The sequence below is a fragment of the Xyrauchen texanus genome, chromosome 29 (assembly GCF_025860055.1).
Source record: "Xyrauchen texanus isolate HMW12.3.18 chromosome 29, RBS_HiC_50CHRs, whole genome shotgun sequence".
NCBI lineage: Eukaryota > Metazoa > Chordata > Actinopteri > Cypriniformes > Catostomidae > Xyrauchen > Xyrauchen texanus.
In genome coordinates this window covers 34889678-34908824 of record NC_068304.1, presented here as the reverse complement: position 1 = coordinate 34908824, position 19147 = coordinate 34889678, and the positions used below count along the sequence as shown (strand labels likewise).

General features: G+C 36.1%; 1 protein-coding gene across 1 annotated transcript in view; it reads left to right on the top strand.

Moving 5' to 3' along the window:
- The window catches only part of LOC127622800 (transcription initiation factor TFIID subunit 4-like), a 105617-nt gene that overhangs the window by 38730 nt on the left and 47740 nt on the right, over positions 1 to 19147 (top strand). The window contains exons 11-13 of the mRNA XM_052096888.1: positions 5905 to 6035; positions 7823 to 7948; positions 14359 to 14415. Coding sequence (XP_051952848.1) covers positions 5905 to 6035; positions 7823 to 7948; positions 14359 to 14415 — 314 coding nt within the window. The remainder of the gene's footprint in view (positions 1 to 5904; positions 6036 to 7822; positions 7949 to 14358; positions 14416 to 19147) is intronic.

Here is a 19147-nt window from a genome sequence, read left to right as displayed (position 1 = left end):
AAATATTACCACAATTACCAAGTTAACAGAGTTGTCCAAGCAGAGTAAACACAGGTGGAGTTCAACAAATATACTATGAACATGCTCCACTAATGTTTGACACCCACAAATGTCACAGTGCCTTTTGCATTTATGTTGAACAGTATATATAAATTGTTTATAATTTGTAACCTAACAGACATTTTTTGTGAGAAATATTTAGTTTGAAAAGGGTGCTTGTGCTGTCTTTTTAAAAAATAAATACCACATGATTTTATATTTTGTTATATAATGCAAATACATTAATTCATTGTTAGGTGTTGCTCAAGTGTCCAAATCATTTTTGGGGCCACTATACAGTATGTTTATAAGTATAAGGAATGAAAATAGTCTCGAAGCATATAAATAAATTACAGTACCATTGTTCTATAATGGTACCTATGAAGTTATTTTGGTGATCCCGGATGGTTTTAATGTTCTCAAGGTTTATATTGAAATATATTCTCTCTATATTGAAAATTGTGTTGAGAATTTTTATTTATATGCCCAATTAATTTTGTTTCCCCATTAAATTTTTTTTTTCATGTTTATACTGTAAATGAACTGCATTGGACTAAAGGATATGATGTCACACATGAGGTTTCTGTGTCCAGTTGCATAATGGGGGCCCGAACATCCCACAAGGACCACCCAAATGGCCAAAAAATATCTTCAGCATAACACAAAGATTTTTAGAAAAATATCTCAATTCTGTTGGTACATACAATGCAAGGGAATGGTGATCAGACCTTTGTAGCTCCAAAAAAAATCACAAAGGCAGCATAAAAGTAATCCATATGACTCCAGCGTTTAAATCCATATCTTCAAAAGCAGTATAATAGGTCTGGGTGAGAAACAAATAAATATATAAGTACTTTTCTGACTCTAAATCTCCAGAAAGAAAGTCATGCACATCTGGGATGGCATGAGGGTGAGTAAATTATAAGAGAATTTTCATTTTTGGGTGTAATATCCCTTTAAGGTTAGGAAAACTTAACTTTAAGTGGAGGCTTAGAGTTACAAGGTTTCTTCAGTGTGCCAAGGCACATTTTTTGTGATTGGGAGAACCCAGTTTAGACCATCCGCCCGTGTAACCTCCAGAAAACGAATTTGAAAATTATATGTGTGCAGAAATCACAAACGACTTTGATTAGTACATCCTGAACAGCGCTGAGAAAAGTAACAGTTTACACGTGACAACACCGTCTATGTGCTGCTCCAGAAGAGGGTGGATATTAATAATTATACTGAGAACCCTTAAAAGTTATTAAAATGAAAATAAAAACATAGTATAAACTAAAGTTAAAGTATTTTATATGTGGTAAAATTGCACAAATGTTGATCAGGACATACTACATTTAAAGTTGGTAGGGACATGTCAAACGTGTCCATGGTAACAGTAGAATTTTATTATGATAACGCCTGATACACTGTAGTAAATACCTTAACAATTTTCCTTACCTAAGAGAAATGTCCAAGGGATTATATGCAACACCCTCAAGTCAATCCCTAAGGAAATGGAAATCATGCTATAAGTGTCATACTTAAGGGAAAAACTTAAGGTGCTTTATGCACTGGTTTTAATAAATAACAAATAATATTAAATTCAAACATTTTAGACTATACCATCTACTCACTTTCCAGCAACAATAAAAATACACAGCTTTTATATACAGTATGTATTCTTTTAATTGAGCCAAGACGTTTCGATTTTTTTATTGGTCTCACTTCTTGTCATCCAGATTCGCAGTTCAGTGTTCGCCAAACTTGGAACTTTCCTCTGCAGTGTAGTGTGAAGATTATTTGCATGAGCTCGCATTTCCGGTTTTCCACGTTCAGATGCATTTGAATGGGAGTGAATGGAGTGTAGTGCGAGTTAATTTGTAGCATTGACGTACAAGCCAAAAGTCTTACAAACCACTCTTAGAACTATTACGGTTCAAATGTGAAAAGGTCTGCCAGTCATAACATAAATCCTTTACATGCTACAGTACATTAGGTCCAAAGTTTTCAACTGCATTCGGACTGTGCTTACCAAAATATAAAAAACTGTCCCCTGTGGCTGAAGCTGGAAATGTTGTTGAATATATTGGCCCATATGAACTCCATTTTCTGTGTGAAATGTCCACAGATGGGCACCAAAATCGAGTTGTATCTCGAGTTGATTTTTGTTGTAATTTATGTAATACAGTGGAAAAGGAGTGCATATTTTATCAACCATACACCTTAATACAAACCTCAACCCTAAACCTGGAGTGGTGGTGGCGTAGTGGGCTAAAGCACTAAACTGTTAAGCAGAAGGTTGTCGGTTCGATCCCCACAGCCACCAAAATTCATTGTGTCCTTGAGCAAGGCACTTAACTCCAGGTTGCTCCGGGGGGATTGTCCCTGTAATAAGGGCTGTAAACCTTAAAATGTATTCTTAGAGGGAAAATACATCCTCTGAATTGCACTCATCATTGATAAGGTGAACACGATTACTTCCTGGTTTACACAGGACCAGAAAATGAATCTCTGAGTATGCTCAGTATCGCCACAGTAAAGAGTAAACACATTTGAATTAATGCAAAAATGTCTAACGGGAACTTGTAAGCTTCTCAGCAGAATGGGGTTGAGGTCAGGTTAATGGAACATTCGGTAGTAACATGTTGACTGTAACATGACAGTTAAGCTAACTAGCTTTCATAAGTTGGATGAAAGACACACAAAGTTCTTTCCTTTATAACAAACTAGTTTAAACAAGCAGTACAACACTTGTTCCATGGCCATCCTGTTAGCTATTCATTGGATCTTTAGAGAGTCAGAAGCCCTTGATATCATTGCTGTGGCTGACCATTAATCCTGTGATTCGAGGGCTGAGTGGGTTGGAATTAAGTAAATATCCAGGAGCGAGTGTAGGAGGACAGAGCGCCCCCTGCTGGTCTGTGGTGTGGTTGATGGGCTGTTGCTTGGGTGACAGGAAACCAAGGGAGGCATGGAGGCTGCCAGCTCGCCTCAGTCTGAGAGAATCCCACACATAAAAGCATGGAGGGCCTTGATTCACCTTCTTACACAAAGATCACATCCTTTATTCTCTCTCAGTGTTTGAGGATTGGGGAGAGATATCTTGTCTTTCAGTTTTAGACAAAACTTTGATTTGATGCTAAATCTAAGCTCTTACAGTGACAGCCCTGCAGGAGAAAACCCCAGCTTAAATCAGTTATAAAGTTGGCCACCAGTCTGTTTTTAATGGTCAGACTCGTCCATTTTGATGGGTTTAAAGGGGTTTGGAGAACTTGTCTGCTGGTCAGGCTGGAAGAACATCTGGCTGACCAGCTAAGCCAGTTTAAACCAACAGACCCCCTTAAGACCCAGACCAAACATTGATTATAAATCAACTTGATCCATTTTTATCCCTTAATAAAAAGAAATGAAACTAATGGATGTTTGTTCTAGGCACTTTTTGGCCACGTTTATGTATGTAAAACCCCCAAATCAAGTCTCCAACTCAAGTAAACCCACCGTTCAGCTGTGCCTAAATCCAGATTGTGTCTTTCTCTTACTTCTTTCTCTCATAAAATATTGTTTAAAGATGACATCAAGTAAACATTGATTTAGAGTAATTCGTGTCTGTTAGCACAGGGAGTGTGCTGTTTTAAAGCACAGGTAAACCTGCCGTCAGAGATTTACCATGACTTTATTCTCAGGAAAAGTAGTGCATTTTATTGTGCACTGAATGGATATTCTTCAGTTCAACTAAAACAAAATTTGGTGTTTTTGAGAGCTGTTGCCTTAGGAAACGCTGGGCTTGTTTTCAGAATGTCTTGACATGTCCAAGATGAGTTTTCAGCATTTCTTTTTCCCTTTCTTTCTTGTTCACATGTACGATCTCACTAGAAGTCATTACGGAATCTCAGAGCGTTTAGTGGCTGATTTAAATAATTGGTGTGATTTTCTTAAAATAACAGTAGAAGGAGAATTTATGGTAATAGCAAATTAAAGATGGGGGATGTTATAGATACAAGCGCTCTAAAGGTTTGCAGTGTTCTTCTGAAACGCTTGCCCTAATTATCCTTAAAAGTGAAAGTTGTCAAGTGCGTTACTCACGCAAAAGAGGCTTTTAATTTCCTGTTTTTCCTTTTCTGTCCTTTTCTTTTTGCCAAAGGAAAGAAAAATCACAAATGAGATCTTTTCCATAAAGTTTCTCTTCAACTGTAATGAGATTAAATGGAGAGAAAATGGAAGGTCTCCTGCTCCTCAGATGTTTATGCTGAGAAATCCCCAGTAATCAGCAGAGATCTTAATAATACTCTGCTCTGATTGCAGACTTTGGTATCCTGGCAAATCAAAGGTCAAACGCAAAACATTTCTCATTAAAGGAATATTAAGGTTTTAATAAAAGTTAAGCTCAATCGACAGCATTTCTGGCACTACAAAAAACATTTATTGTCTCATCCCCCCATTTCTTAAAAAATAAAAATAAATTTGGGTTACGGTGAGGCACATACAATGGAAGTGAATGGGGGCCATTTTTTTTACGTTTTCATAGTTTTAAAAGTATAGCCACAAGACATGAACAATATGTGTGTTAATGTGATATATTCTCAGTTGACCTACTTTTATTTTGAAATTTCTTGTTAAAGTTCCTGTTCCCCAGTCGTGTTATGTCCTGTTTTCCCTCCATGTTTATGTGTCTGGTTTTCATTGGTTCATTGTTTGATTACTTTGATTCAGTTCTAGTTTGTCATTGGTCTTAGTTAATTGTCTTGTTATCATGTTTTAGAGTTCTGTTTGTTCATTGGCCTTTGTTACCCATGTCTTGTGTATTTAAACCCACATGTTTGCCTTTGACAGTTGTCAGGTATTGTACATGTAACCTTGTTGGTTAGCCAAAGTCTAGTCTAGTCTAGTCTAGTCTAGTCTAGTCTAGTCTAGTCTAGTCTAGTCTAGTCTAGTCTAGTCTAGTCTAGTCTAGTCTAGTCTAGTCTAGTCACCTCATGGTTTTAGTCTAGCCATAGTCATTTCATGTTTAGTTGGGTCCTTGGTTTCTTGATTTTGTTTCGTTCTCTTTTATAGTTAGGGATACTGCTTTCATGTTTGAAGAATAAAACTGCACTTGGGTTCATCTGAACTTCATCTTCGTCTCTGCCTGTTTTTTCAACAGCGTTACAGTTACTTATCACTTACTAACATTTTTTTGTGTAAAAATTATGATTTGACGATGGCTCACTGAACACTAGTTTTAACAGAAGAATTAATGTAAGCGCTTTTATAAAATTATAAGCTTCACATTTCTGCCTTTTTAAACCCTCCAAAAATTGACCCAATTCACTTCCATTATAAGTGCCTCACAGTAACCTCAATTTTTTTTTATTTTAAAGGAAAGGATGGAGGAGTCGAAAAACTTTTTTGTGGTAATCAAAATTATGCCACGAATACTGTCGATTGAGCTTAACTTGTATTGAACCTGGAATACTACTTATAAATGAAATCAGCTAACAGCGTCTCATTTGTGTCTATTTTAATTTCTCTGAAGGAATTTTAGTAGAAAAATCTGAGACAACGTTGATACTTAAAAGAAACATAACTGACAACTTCATTAAGTCTCCTTATATGAAAGGGCAACCTTTGAGTAATGCTTTTTGGATCAGCTTTGGTGTCTTTCCAAACTCATTTTCCTTAAAGGTTTAAAAACGTGCCCAAAAAAATCTAACATTTTTCAGTACAAAATAAAAAAAAACGTTTCTAAACATATTATGCCTTTTTGTAAAAGATTTATGTGATAGGACACATTTAATTTGTTCTAGCTTAACTTCCAAACATTTGCACTGTAATGAGTGTTTAATTTTTGGTATTTTCATATTGTCAAAACCATGTAACATGGGCATCTGCGTCGTCTTCTTTCAGCCAAGAAGTTTGGAGTGACAGAAGTTCCACTGGACGCTGTAAACTTCATTTCTCACGCCACCCAGTCCAGATTACGAACTGTAGTGGAGAAAGTTTCGTCCATCGCGCAGCACAGAATGGACTCGTCTAAGGTACAACACAGGAAGTGTCCTTTTCTCTGTAAAATCTCACATGAAAGAGATGCAATTTTGTGTATATATATATATATATATATATATATATATATATATATATATATATACAGTATTGTGCAAAAGGTTTTGGCACTTGTGAAAATATCCGGTGTGACCACCTTTGCCTTTAAAACAGCACCAATTCTCCAAGGTACACCTGGACACCGTTTTTCTTGGATTTTGGCAGATAGGATGTTCCAAGCTTCTTGGAGAATTCACCACAGTTCTATCAATTTCTCTTCTATCAAGTCTCAATTGCTTCTGTCTCTTTATGTAATCTCAGACTGACACAATGTTCAGTGGGGGCTTTTTTGGGGGCCTTGTCATCTGTTGCAGGGCTCCCTGTTCTTCTATTCTAATCTTTTCTATTTGCAAAAGTTATGTTTGGAGTCTAACATTTATAATTCCTATTGACACACTAAAGCTGAAGATATAAATAACCATCTTAAGACAAATGCTTTTGTTAAACAACTTATGTGCCAAAGACTTTTTAACAGTACTGTGTGTGTGTGTGTGTGTGTGTGTGTGTGTGTGTGTGTGTGTATGTATATATATATATATATATATAAATGCATGCATGTATATTTTCTCAGCTGAATACATTGATTTTATAGGTTTATTATTTTTCCAATAAACAACGGCAACATCATCTGACAGTAACAAACACATATTGTTGCATTTTCCTGCTCACATCAAAACTATTCGAACATCATTAACATGAACATAATTTGCCTTTAACCTTCAACATTTTAAATAGCTTGAGAATAATGATGAATTATTAAAAAATACTGGTAACACCTTACAATAAGTTTGTAAACATTAAGTGTCTTGAAAAAACTATGAACAATAATTTAACAGCATATATTAATTTTGAGTAATTTTATCGTATTTTGTATTTTCAGGACAATCTGGCATTCAAAATCTAATTTAAGATGGGAAGTAACTCATACAAACTTATGTAGATTTACAGAAATACTAAAGTCGTAGTGAAAACTTTTGAGTCTAATCATAAAGAGAAAAAACAGACAGGTAAACAACTCAATATTCAAACCGACAGCTAGAGAGTCCAACATATTCCTTAACCGCAAAGATGAGCACAACGCATTAAATGCAGCATTCTTTCAAGCAGCTCATATTAACGTAAACCCAAAATGGAACAAAACAAACCCACAAAGGAGGAAAAGCAGGTGATGGATGTCTTTAAAATCTGTTTATTTGTGTACACGTCGAGTAGCTTAGCGGAGAGGAATGCCATCGCGGCCACACTTTTGTTTTGTTGTTTTTCTGTTTGGTGTGTGTGTTGTGGCTTTTTGTTTTTGTTGGTTTGTGTTCACCGTTCTCCATGCACTGGTTTATAAATGAGGCGTACGTGGCATGTGGAGCGCCTGTGTGAAGACACTGTTGACATCAGCAAAAAAACAAGATAGTCTTGAAAGAGACGTGCTTCCTTCATAGCCAACAAAGGACAGTGATATAGAGAGGCAGGGATGAGACTAATGATACGGCTGTGAGAAAATGAAATGATCTAGAGAGGGATAATGTGACAGTGACAGAGGAAGTCTATTAAACAAAGACGCATTCTGAATTAAACATGCTCCTTGTTTTGCACCCACAAACTTCCTTCCCACCTGCCTAAGAAGAACACGATTGAGACATAAACAATTATAAATAAGTTCAAATGTGTTTGAGTGTCAGAGGTTTTGGTTAAACAGCTCATGACCCCTTTTCTCTCTGTCTATCTTCAGGAGGACGAGTGGTTTGAACAGTCGTCTGATGTTCGTACGCAGCTGAAGTTTTTTGAATATTTGGAACGGATGGAGAAACAGAGGAAAGACGAACAAGAGCGAGAGATTCTCCTCAGAGCAGCGAAGGTGAGTGTCTCTCCATGGCCCCTCATTTTCTCTCTGATCACCTCGAATTCATCAACACTTATAGCACATAAACGCTAATGACAGACTATAAGAGGATTTCTGCAAGGGAAGTTCAGAGAGAATCTTCATACAGAGTTCACCCGACTTGAAACTAGACAAATGAGTTATCCACTCAAGCAAAGAGAGATAAAGATCTACATTTTTAGTAGAGATATATTGGCCAGGCTTATAAATCTCCCAATATTTGGCAGTTGAACATTTTCAAATCAGTACTTTGTCTCATCTTTCTGTAAAAATATGAAAACATCCTTAAAACAAGATACATTTACATGAGAAGCAAAATTGCGTAATTAGACTTTCCCATTGGTAAACTCCTTTTGAGCATATTTATAATAAAAATAGAGTGGTTTAAAGCAATATTTGGCAATGGGTAAAATCTCTCCTATTTAAATTGTCATATCAAATGTGACAGTTTACAGAAATAAAATTGTTTTACTTTTTGTTAGCATAAATTTAAAAACATTTGTGTGGTTTATGCTTAAAAACAAAAAAAAATATTTGGCAATGGGTGAAATCATTCCTACGTAAATTGTTGTTTCATATGCGACAATTTACTGAAATAAAATGTTGTATAAATCATTCCTAAAACTATTATGTACATAATTTTTTCTTTCTCATAAAATGTAAAGAAAAAAAAAAAGTACTTGCCAATGGGTAAAATCATTCCGAAGTAAATTGTTGTATCAAGTGTGACAATTTACTGAAATAAAGTTTTTTAATAAATCTTTCCTAATTATGATTTTTGTCCCCCTCGTTTTAAGCATAAATGTAAACAAAGAGTGTGGTATATGCTTAAAACAAGGAAAAACATATTTGCCAATACACAAAACTATTCCTTCGTAAATTGTTGCACCAGTCAACAACAACATTCTAGAACTATTCCTATGTAAATTAGTATATTCCTATAAATCTTTTCTCCTTTTAAGCAAGTTTTTTTTAAATGTTTGGTTTATGCTTAAAACATGGATTAAACTATTTGCAAATGTGCAAAATCATTCCTACTGAAATTGTCGTATCTGATTCATCAATGTACAAAAATACAATTTCGGTATCCTTTTGATATTGTAAAATGTTGAGTGCACTGTAGTGTCTACTCTCAGCAAACTGTAATTGAGGATGTTTATATTGAATTTGTATATCCAGCATGGTGTGTCTTAAACAGAGCCTCTGAAATGACCAGGAAGTCACGACAACCCCAGATGAAGAGTTTCCAATTAAAGACCCGATTGCGTCCACTCTGGCCTGCGCCTGTTGCCTGGAGCACGGCAGTGTAATAGTTCGGCTCGTTTCCGTCATTAATTAATTTAGCTCTGATACGATGACCAACCATAAAGACCCCCTCGCACACACCCCTGTCTCGCCGCCCTTTGGCCTAATGGCATTATTATGCTATAGCTCCACGACGCTAGAGATTATGTCTCCGCTAGCCAGCCAAAACAAGACAGTTTAGCTCATACCCGAAGTGTGAATGGCCACGACGACCTCCATGACTTTGGGCTTCAGCAAGATGTTACGCAAGTTGAAGTATCACAGTTGTAAGGGGTTTCAACTCCACTGAAGCTTAAAATGCGATAAAGGAAGCACTGTGTGTATTTTCATCTCAAGTGTATTGTAAATATGTGATGTTAGCGTTCCTGGGTCATTCTATAAAACGGTTGCTATTTGGGTCCTTTATACCACATGTGTAAAAAATGACTTTAAGAATGAATAGCTGGATATTTCTATTAAAAATACTTGAACTCATATCCCATGATTATCTGTCAACTCTGTTACCATCATAATTTCCCTTTTATAGTTATTACTATTCTATAAATAATAAAAATGAAAACCATAATGACCTCATCATCCTTTCAAGAATTGAGCTCTTACAGGACAAGTCTCCTACTTTTTGTCACTTCATATTATGTTTTCTTATGTTTTTCAGTTAGACGTGATCTCAAAATGTCAACCCTGTGATCATGATTTTGTATTGTAAACCACTGATTAAAAAGTGGATATTTGTAGAAATATCAACATTAAATTCTATAAGAAGCACCATGTAGTTTCATTAAAACTGAACTATAATTTTGAACACTGTTACTTATCTGAAAGCATAATTATGTCCCAACACATGCTAAAATGTATTCATTTAGCTTGAGATGACACAGTGCAATTTATTAACTCTGGAACACAAATGTGTCAAATAAAGGTATGTTTAAAATCTAACAAATATGCAATTTAATTACCTGACCAAATTGAAAAAAAACACACCCATTTTATGGAATGAAACTCCAAACAATCTAAACTCTTAATAGTTGACGAAGTCTGAAATGAATGTCTAACAAAATATGGACCGATAAGTCTCTTCAAGGACAAGTAAAACTCTCCTTTTTTATCACTTCATATTGTTTTGTTTGTCAGAAAGGGAATATCTTAAAATGTCAACCCTGTTATTATACATTTTGTATAGTAACCAATTGGTAATTAAAATATAGGAATATCAGCATTAAATTCTATTAGAATCACCTATGTTTTATCAACCCTGTTACATTTCTGAAACCATAATTATGTCCTAACATACACTGAAATATATTAATTTAGCAATATTTATCTATTTAAAATATTACAAATTTTAATAAATTGCCTCATCAAAACGGTTTGATAGAAACTCCTCTAAACTCGAAATCATCAAAGTTATCCAGAAATAATCACTAGATAAGTATTGACAGATATATCTAACAAATATCTTCACAAGTTAAAGTATCCTATTTATTATCGCTTCATTTGTTTTATGGTTGTCAGTAGGGAATGATCCTAAAATGTCAACACTTCTACCATGATTTTGTGTAGTAAACAACAAAATATTAAAAAGTGGATATTTGTTGAAATATCAGCATTAAATTCCCTTTCTTAGAAGCACCTAAGTTTTACCTTGGCTTGTGATCAAAGTAAACTGGAACTGGAATGTTACTTTTCAGAAACCATAATTATGTTCCATCATTTATTAAAATGTATTAATTTAGGTTTAGATGGCAAAACACGAATCTACTCAAATAATCTCATGGTCCGTTTCAAATATGACTGGAGTCTTCAGGGACTTGCACGGGAGGGCCAGGGGCCAAACGCATTACTCTCAGCCTAGATAGAGACCAGTACGTGAACTGCCTGATATATTTAAAACCAATTAGCAGAGAGGAAGGGTGAAGTACTGCTCGCATGCCCGCTTTGCTGGCAGGGTGAGTAAGGATACATCCTCATGCATGGGGCAATTAAAAAAAGATGGTAAACCTAAACACAAAGCCCCCAGGGTCACACACACAAGACCTATAAACACCACACACCTCTAGTACACTACCAGCTCTTTCTTTTTTTTTAAATAAGCCAAAGAGACAAAATGAGAGTAAAATCACACAAGTACATAATGAAGTGCTTAAACCAGGGGTGTCAAACTCATTTTGGGTCACTTGCGGGCCTGATTGGACCAAGCAACATTGCTTGGGGCCAAGTTTATTTATAAATTATATATATACTATGCGTGTGTGTATATCTATATGGGAATCAGAAGGTCGCTGGTTCGATCCCCACAGCCACCACCATTGTGTTCTTGAGCAAGACACTTAACTCCAGGTTGCTCCGGGGGGATTGTTCCTGTAATAAGTGCACTGTAAGTCACTTTGGATAACATCGTCTGCCAAATGCATAAATGTAAATGTAAATATATATATATATGAAATTGTTAAATATATATATATATATAAAATTGTTAAATATTTAAAGATAACTATGTATAATTATTTCATAATTGTTTAACACAATTATTGTTACATGAGGAGCTTTCTCAGCAAATATTTGTATATGCGATTAATTTATCGGGACACCATGTAATTAATTTGATTAAAAATGTTGTATTGATTGACAGCCCTAATATATATATATATATATATATATATATATATAGATATATATACAGTATTCTTTGACTTTGTTTAAATAAATTGTGAATTATCTTTAACAACATTTTATCATATGTTATAATATTTTATCAACTGTGTACACAAAATAATTAGACATGACTGAGAGCAACTTGCAGAAAATCACATATTCATTCAGCCCCTCCGAGTAATTCAGTAAGTTCATTCACTGTAGGATTCGCCAAACTGATAACCGTGTTTGTTGTTGAGTACAGCCAGCGAACACAATGCAATAGAAAGGCACGCTGTTTTGTTATTTCACAGTGCACGCTTTTTTTATGTCACCACATTCAATTCAGACTGCAGTCTCATAACTATAAATATAATTTATTTAGTGACCCTGGTAGTTCAGCAGTAGAGCAAATGGAAATTGGAGCAAAAATAGAAAGATGCTGTTTTCATAACTAACACTGGAGTTAAAAGAAACAAATAAAATAGCGCCCACCAGCCACAGTGGCTGTGAATACCCAATTTCACCAGCCACATACATTTTTTTATCAGCTCCTTTGGTTATTCATAAAAGGTATATAAAACACCACTTCTGAAGCTGTAGTGAATAATAATGACATGCATGACAATTCATTAATGTCGCTTCATGTCATTTGCTTTGTATAATTATGTTTTCAGTCACAAATGTTTGGAGTTAAGCAATGTTGCATTCACAATGTGTGTAAACGCGAACTGCTCCCTAGAAATCAAGCAAGCTAAACTTAGCTAGCACCTCCTGAGATGGTCTGAAATCATTTGCAGCATTCTCATGGACGACACTGATCTTGCAGTTGCAAACTACTGTATTTTCAGATGACTGAAACAGCAGAAACGGTGAGCACACTGTATGCACGTGTTCCATGAGAAGCGCTGTGCTTATGGGTGGCAAAGTGACTCTTTCGGATCGCACATCAACAGCTTTATTCTTTCGTCTGTTCTTCAAAATATGATCAAGTGTTTTTCTTCAAACGTGCATCTTTGTATCTGACAGCATTTCTTCTCACTCCAAGATTTTTATAATTCGCCCACCACAGAAATAATCCAACACTGCGCATAAAATGTCAGAATTTGGCGGGTTGGTGGGAGCTAATTTTAAGCTCTGAACAAAAGGAAAAATGTGGAATTTACTAATTTCATTAACAAGAGGTTACACACAATTAGTTGAAGGGAATCAAGCAATAACCTTTACAAGAAAAAGAGTGAACCGCTCACTCTTTGGCTGGAGCGTTAGCCTCAATAAACCATCTGAAACTTAACATAAATTCCAAGGAAATTAAACTTGCTTAAAATGAATAATAGTTCAGTGGGACAGAAACAATGCAACAGTTATTACATCTAATATTTATCCTTGGACCTGTCCATGTTGTCATTATTTTTGTGAGAGAATCTTCCCTGTGGGAACGTGTGGCCATGGAACTTGTGTCACCCTCAGACATGTGGGGCGTTCACTGATACGTATAACTCTGCGAGTGCTGAATGTCCCATGTAATTACAAGAAATTCCACTGATCATGCAAGCTATAAAATACATGCAACACCACAAATTTACATGTTTATCTGTACTGCTGTTGCTAATAGAATAATAGTATGAATAAATCTTACACACACAAAACATGAATGGCTATACTCAAGCTTATGCACAAACATGCAAAAACATACATATGCGGACAAACACACACAACTAAATGCACATACACACAACAACACTCACATTCCAGGCCTGAACATCATTTAATGGAAATTAAATTAAAATCTTAAAATGTTATGGAAAATCCTATAATTCTATAACTTTTTGTAGAAAGGTTTGCCTCTTTGCCTTAAAGTTGTTTTTTTTGTTAGTGTGGATTCTATAAAAGGATATTTAATAATTCAGTAATTATGAATACCTGGAAAATTTTGGGAAATCCATTGGTCAAAAGGAGGGGAAACCCTGTTAAATGTTTACATTTGTGCACTTGCACGCATGCATGCATGTGCGCACACACACACACACACACACACACACACACACACACACACACACACACACACACACACACACACACTACACACTTGTTCAGTGTCATTCAGTGGAAGGTGTCAGTGTTTGGAACAAAAAGAGAGAGAGTGTGTGTTAGGTGTGTGTATGCTGTAGAATTGTTGTGTCTTTTGATTAGTGTTTGCCCTCGGCACTGTGTGAGTGCATGTGTGTGTGTGTGTGTGCGTGTGCATGGGTGTGTGTGTGTTTGGAGGGCACAGCCTGTGGGCATAGAATCACTCATTCTTGAACACACACACACACTGTCCTTGACACATCGGATGTGCCCTCATTCACACAAAACTATTTTCGGGCTACAGATGAGCTCAATACCACTTGCTCTCTCTCTCTCTCTCTCTCTCTCTCTCTCTCTCTCTCTCTCTCTCTCTCTCTCAGAGTCGCTCACGGCAGGAAGACCCAGAGCAGGCCCGTTTGAAGCAGAAAGCAAAAGAGGTGAGCCGTGATCATTACCACTGACATTTCAAGGCTCCGCTGGGTGGATTTTTCATGCTGCACTACATATGTAATGCCATTTTAAGTCTGACTCTTCAACAAAAAAGTTTAAGGAATTATGTACATTGATTGATGTCCTGCGAAAAGGGAGGAATAAAAAAAAAAATGAGCGTTTTCCTCTTTTTCCCGCCACTTTGAACTGATATTTAGGAGAATGTGCTGCGCTTTTATCTGGGCGGAACGGGGAATCTGACTGGAGATGAAGTCTTTTTACCCATTTTTGCTGGATAATTTGCGGAGGCCATTAGCATCATTAAGGCGCTCCATCCGCGGACTGCATGGCAGATCCACTCAATTTGGTTGTTACCACAGTACAATGGAGCAATCTGCTTGCTTGTATATTCTTTTGCCTTGATTTTGTTTTATACATGGCCTAGAAAGTAAAAGAGCTGTTTTTGATTCCCAGTCGACTAATGCTCATTTTTCAGTTTGAGGAAAACCGTCATCTAGAAAGAAAGAGCAGTCACACTGAGCAGAGAACTGGTACATGTATTTGGATTATTTAATTAAACAATTTACAGGAGAGATGATCCACAAATCCTGTTTTAGGCATGTAAGTTTGTATGTTTGTAAGAGTAAAATGAGAGAGGTGAGGTGATGAGTCCAAGCACCTATGAAGTAAAATAATAAGCCAATCAAGGTGCCTCTGTTGACATTGGTTTATAAAAATTGCTGGACGATAGGGTTGGGAACTTGGGAGGGTTACTTTTGAAATGTATTCCTCTACAGATTACAGAATACATGCTATAAAATGTCATTTGTAACATATTCCGTTAGATTACTCAAGGTTAGTAATGTATTCTAAATACTTTGGATTACTTCTTCAGCACTGGTAGATTATTTCACTTGATTTGACTATAAAAATTCTGCCAGTACAGTAAGATAAAAGACCAAACATACTTCAAACGTACTTCTCTGTCTGCTCGTATGAACGTAACGCATCATAAGAAAGTGTTTCACCGCTGTTCAAATGCACTTTGGATCACATCATTTAAATGTATAAAGGTTTTCCATCTGAAAGAACTAAATATGAAATGAAACAAATGACAATAAAATGCAAAGTAATCTCTTCAGTAATCAAAATACTTTTTTGAATGTAACTGTATTCTAATTACCAATGATTCAAATTGTAACTGTAGTGGAATACAGTTACTTATATTTTGTATTTTAAATACGTAATCCTGTTACATGTATTCCGTTACTGCCAAGCCCTGCTGGATGATAATGTGTCTCACTAATATTGCATATTAGATGTCTCTTTGGAATACTCTATTCTGGTTGGTTTCTGGCCTGTTTTATCATCCGCCATGTGAAAATCATACATCGAATTGTTTAGAAAAGAAATGGCACATCAATGAGCCTCAAGTTTTGAATGGGAGAATTTGGAATGCCCAACCAAGAAGCTCTAGCACCCAACAGTCAATGGATGTAGAAAGGAACAATTCGAAAACCCGAGACCGGAACTAGAAAACAGGCCATTCGCAGTTAGAATCATCATGGCAGTGCCCAGTGGTTAGTCAGGAAAACTGTGGATACAGTAAATAATTATATTTTTTTATAATATATATTTAATTAATTAGCTTATTCTTTTATTAAATTAAACTGATTGCAAAAAAACTAAATGTCACTTGAAAAACCAGTCAATAACGGCACTGTCTGATTGAAGTCTCACAAGCTTTAAGTTAAAAATGACATAAGTAGGAGTTCTTATTTAATTTTGAGTTAAACATGACGAAAGTTATTCTTCTGCATCAGTAAGATTAATTCAGTAACCACTCCAACTGATCTAGAAGTATTTTTGATGAACTAAAAAGAGCCAGTTTAGAAGAGTAATTTATTCAGGAACCGCACTACATTGGTCACGTTGTATAGTTTTTGAACCAGCTCATTAGAGACATTTGTTTGGGAAGCGAACTACACTGGTAACACTGTAGTTTTCACGCTGGAAAGTAGATCGACTGCTGCTGAATTGTGCTGCCAGAAACACGTACGATGCTCCATCCACATTGGCAAAAAAATTGCATGTTCAAGCATGTTCTTGGTTTCCAAACCTAAACATGTCTGAGGCACAAATGGAGTGAGACGAGTAATCATCTCCACCCTTACTGGTTAACCTGACTTCTGTCTGTATTTCTAGGTGTAACTCTCATTTGCTCTCTCTCCTGCTTCACATTAGCGGTAACCCTTTACAGTGGATTGTCATCTTCCCATCAGCCCGTGCTGTATGTAAATTAGGTGATTTGTAATAGGCTGCGCCCGAGGCCGTGTGATCAAAGTGGATCTCCGCCTTGTTAAGTGGCTGGCAGCTCATCATCTCAACACAGGCAGATTAACTTTCCAACCCAATGAATGACTACTACTACTACCACACATACACACACACACACACACACACACACACACACAATCCAGTGAATGTCTTCAGAAACTCCCAACTTGTTTCCAATTGGAATTTTAAAAAGGATGAAATTACAGTTTTATTTGCAATTCCTCAGCACTGAAAACAACGTTTTCCTTCTCAAACTCTCTTGTTCTCTGGGTTTAATGGCCGTAGTTGTTTTTTCATCACGCTTCTTGATACCATTTTCTTCTCCTGATTGGCTGTGGGCGACAGAGCGGCTGTTTGCATCTGTCTGAGAGGTTTCGCACATCTGCCCAAATTTTTATTAGTATAATGAGGTTGATCTGCACCGCCTTCACTCTCTCTGACAGGTAGACCTGCAAGAGAGAGGCTTATTACTCATAACCACGCCACAACACACAAGCGCACAAACTGTACAGTGTACTTCTGTAGGGGGTGTGAGTGTGTTTAAGGGATAGTTCACCCCAAAAAAGGAAACTTCTGTAATTATGTTCTCACCCTCATGTTGTTCCAAACCCATGACTTTCTGTAGAACACAAATTAAGATTTTTAGAAGAATATCTCAGCTCTGTAGGTCCATAGTGAATGGTGGTCAGCAAGTGAATGGTGGTCAGAACTTTGAAGCTCCAAAAAGCACAAAGTAAAATTATAATCAATAAATGAAATTAATAAAATTAATCAGTATGACTCTAGTGGTTTAATCCATGTCTTCAGAAGCGATATGATGTGGCGTTTGCGAGAAATGGATCAATATTTAAGTCCTTTTTTACTATAAATCTTTTATTTAGTTTTTTGGCGATTCACAATTTGTCCGAGCACAAGTAGGGAGGTAGAAATAATCCACTCGCTGTAAAGTTGTGTAAACGCACACATTCTGCACATATACACACACAAACAGACATACTGTACATACACATGCATGATTCAACACACAAACAAACCTGTATATGCACACTGAAAAGAAACAATAAGCATTCAAACACACAATGGTTTTACTATCAAAGCTGTTTGCAAATGTGTTTTCAGAAATGTTTTCAGTTCATTAGTAGTCTGTCTTTCACACCAACACCAACATTGCTAAACAAGCAAACTGCACACATACATGCCACACAGCTAAGAAGGATGTAGATAGCGGACACACACGCACACACCTGATGATACTACTACAGCATATTTGAAATAGAAAAGTTAAGTTGCATTTTCAGAAATGCATTGGCTCTCTTTAGCCAAGTTGCTGTCTTTATGTTGTAATTTGGTTATTGATTTCAGTCAATGTTAAAGTACTAAAAGAGCTATTAGTGTCACGTTTGTAATTTTCACAGGTTTGATTGGTTTTAGAAAGTAACTTCAAAGTAAATAAATTAGTAATCTGATTACTTTTCCTATGAAGTTATCAGTAAAGTAATACGATTAAAAATGTTGTGAAGTAATCAGTAGTAGTAGGCTACTTTTTGAAAGTAACAACCAACACTGCTCACAGAAGTGTTTTGGCGAAGCGCTTGTTAACGAGAGTGTAGTCGAATTAAGCTATGTGTAATTAGAATTAAATGTTTCTATTTTTGTTTTTTCATAAACAATGACTGTAAAAACATAAAGGGTATTAAAAGAGTCATTATTCAATGACAAATGTATTGCATGAAACTTGCTTTTAGACCCATATTGCACGGAACGAGTCAAACCTAACTTTCACTCTCAACATGCCGTAAAAGTCTCTTCTCCACTATATTACTCAATCACTGGCAAGTGAATGTGAAAATGTACCAGCCAGTGGCTAATCACAGACATGGTGGCATTGTGTGACATTTAGTTGAGAAATTATTGATTTCTTATTGAAATCTTGTTCTTCGATTGCAGACTTTGATATATTGGCAAATCTGAGCACAGTTTTAGACATTAAAATCTCTTTTTAATGTCTTTTAATGTCTTCAGTAACATTTGAGATTACTAAAGTCTTTTTCCCATGATCAAAAGTCATTATTTGCTCTCCATTGAATCCCATGGCTGTCTAGGAGAACCAATTGAAATCTTAAAGAGACCTCTTGTGTGATTTTTCTTCCCTAGGGGAAACACTGTTAAAGCGAGTGTCTACTTCTACAAGCACGTGTGTCTGATGGACAGATGTTGTGTGATCAGGGCAGGTTTTCTCTCCATTCGTCTTTTGTAGCCCTTCACAAACATCCGATCCCTCGTAATGTCACTGATCGCACGTGTTTGTGTGTGTGAGTGTTTTGAAACCTATTTCCACAGTCCTCAGCAATGCCCTAAGGTCAGATGGGATATTTTTTAAAATGCCCTCAGTGAAAATCAATG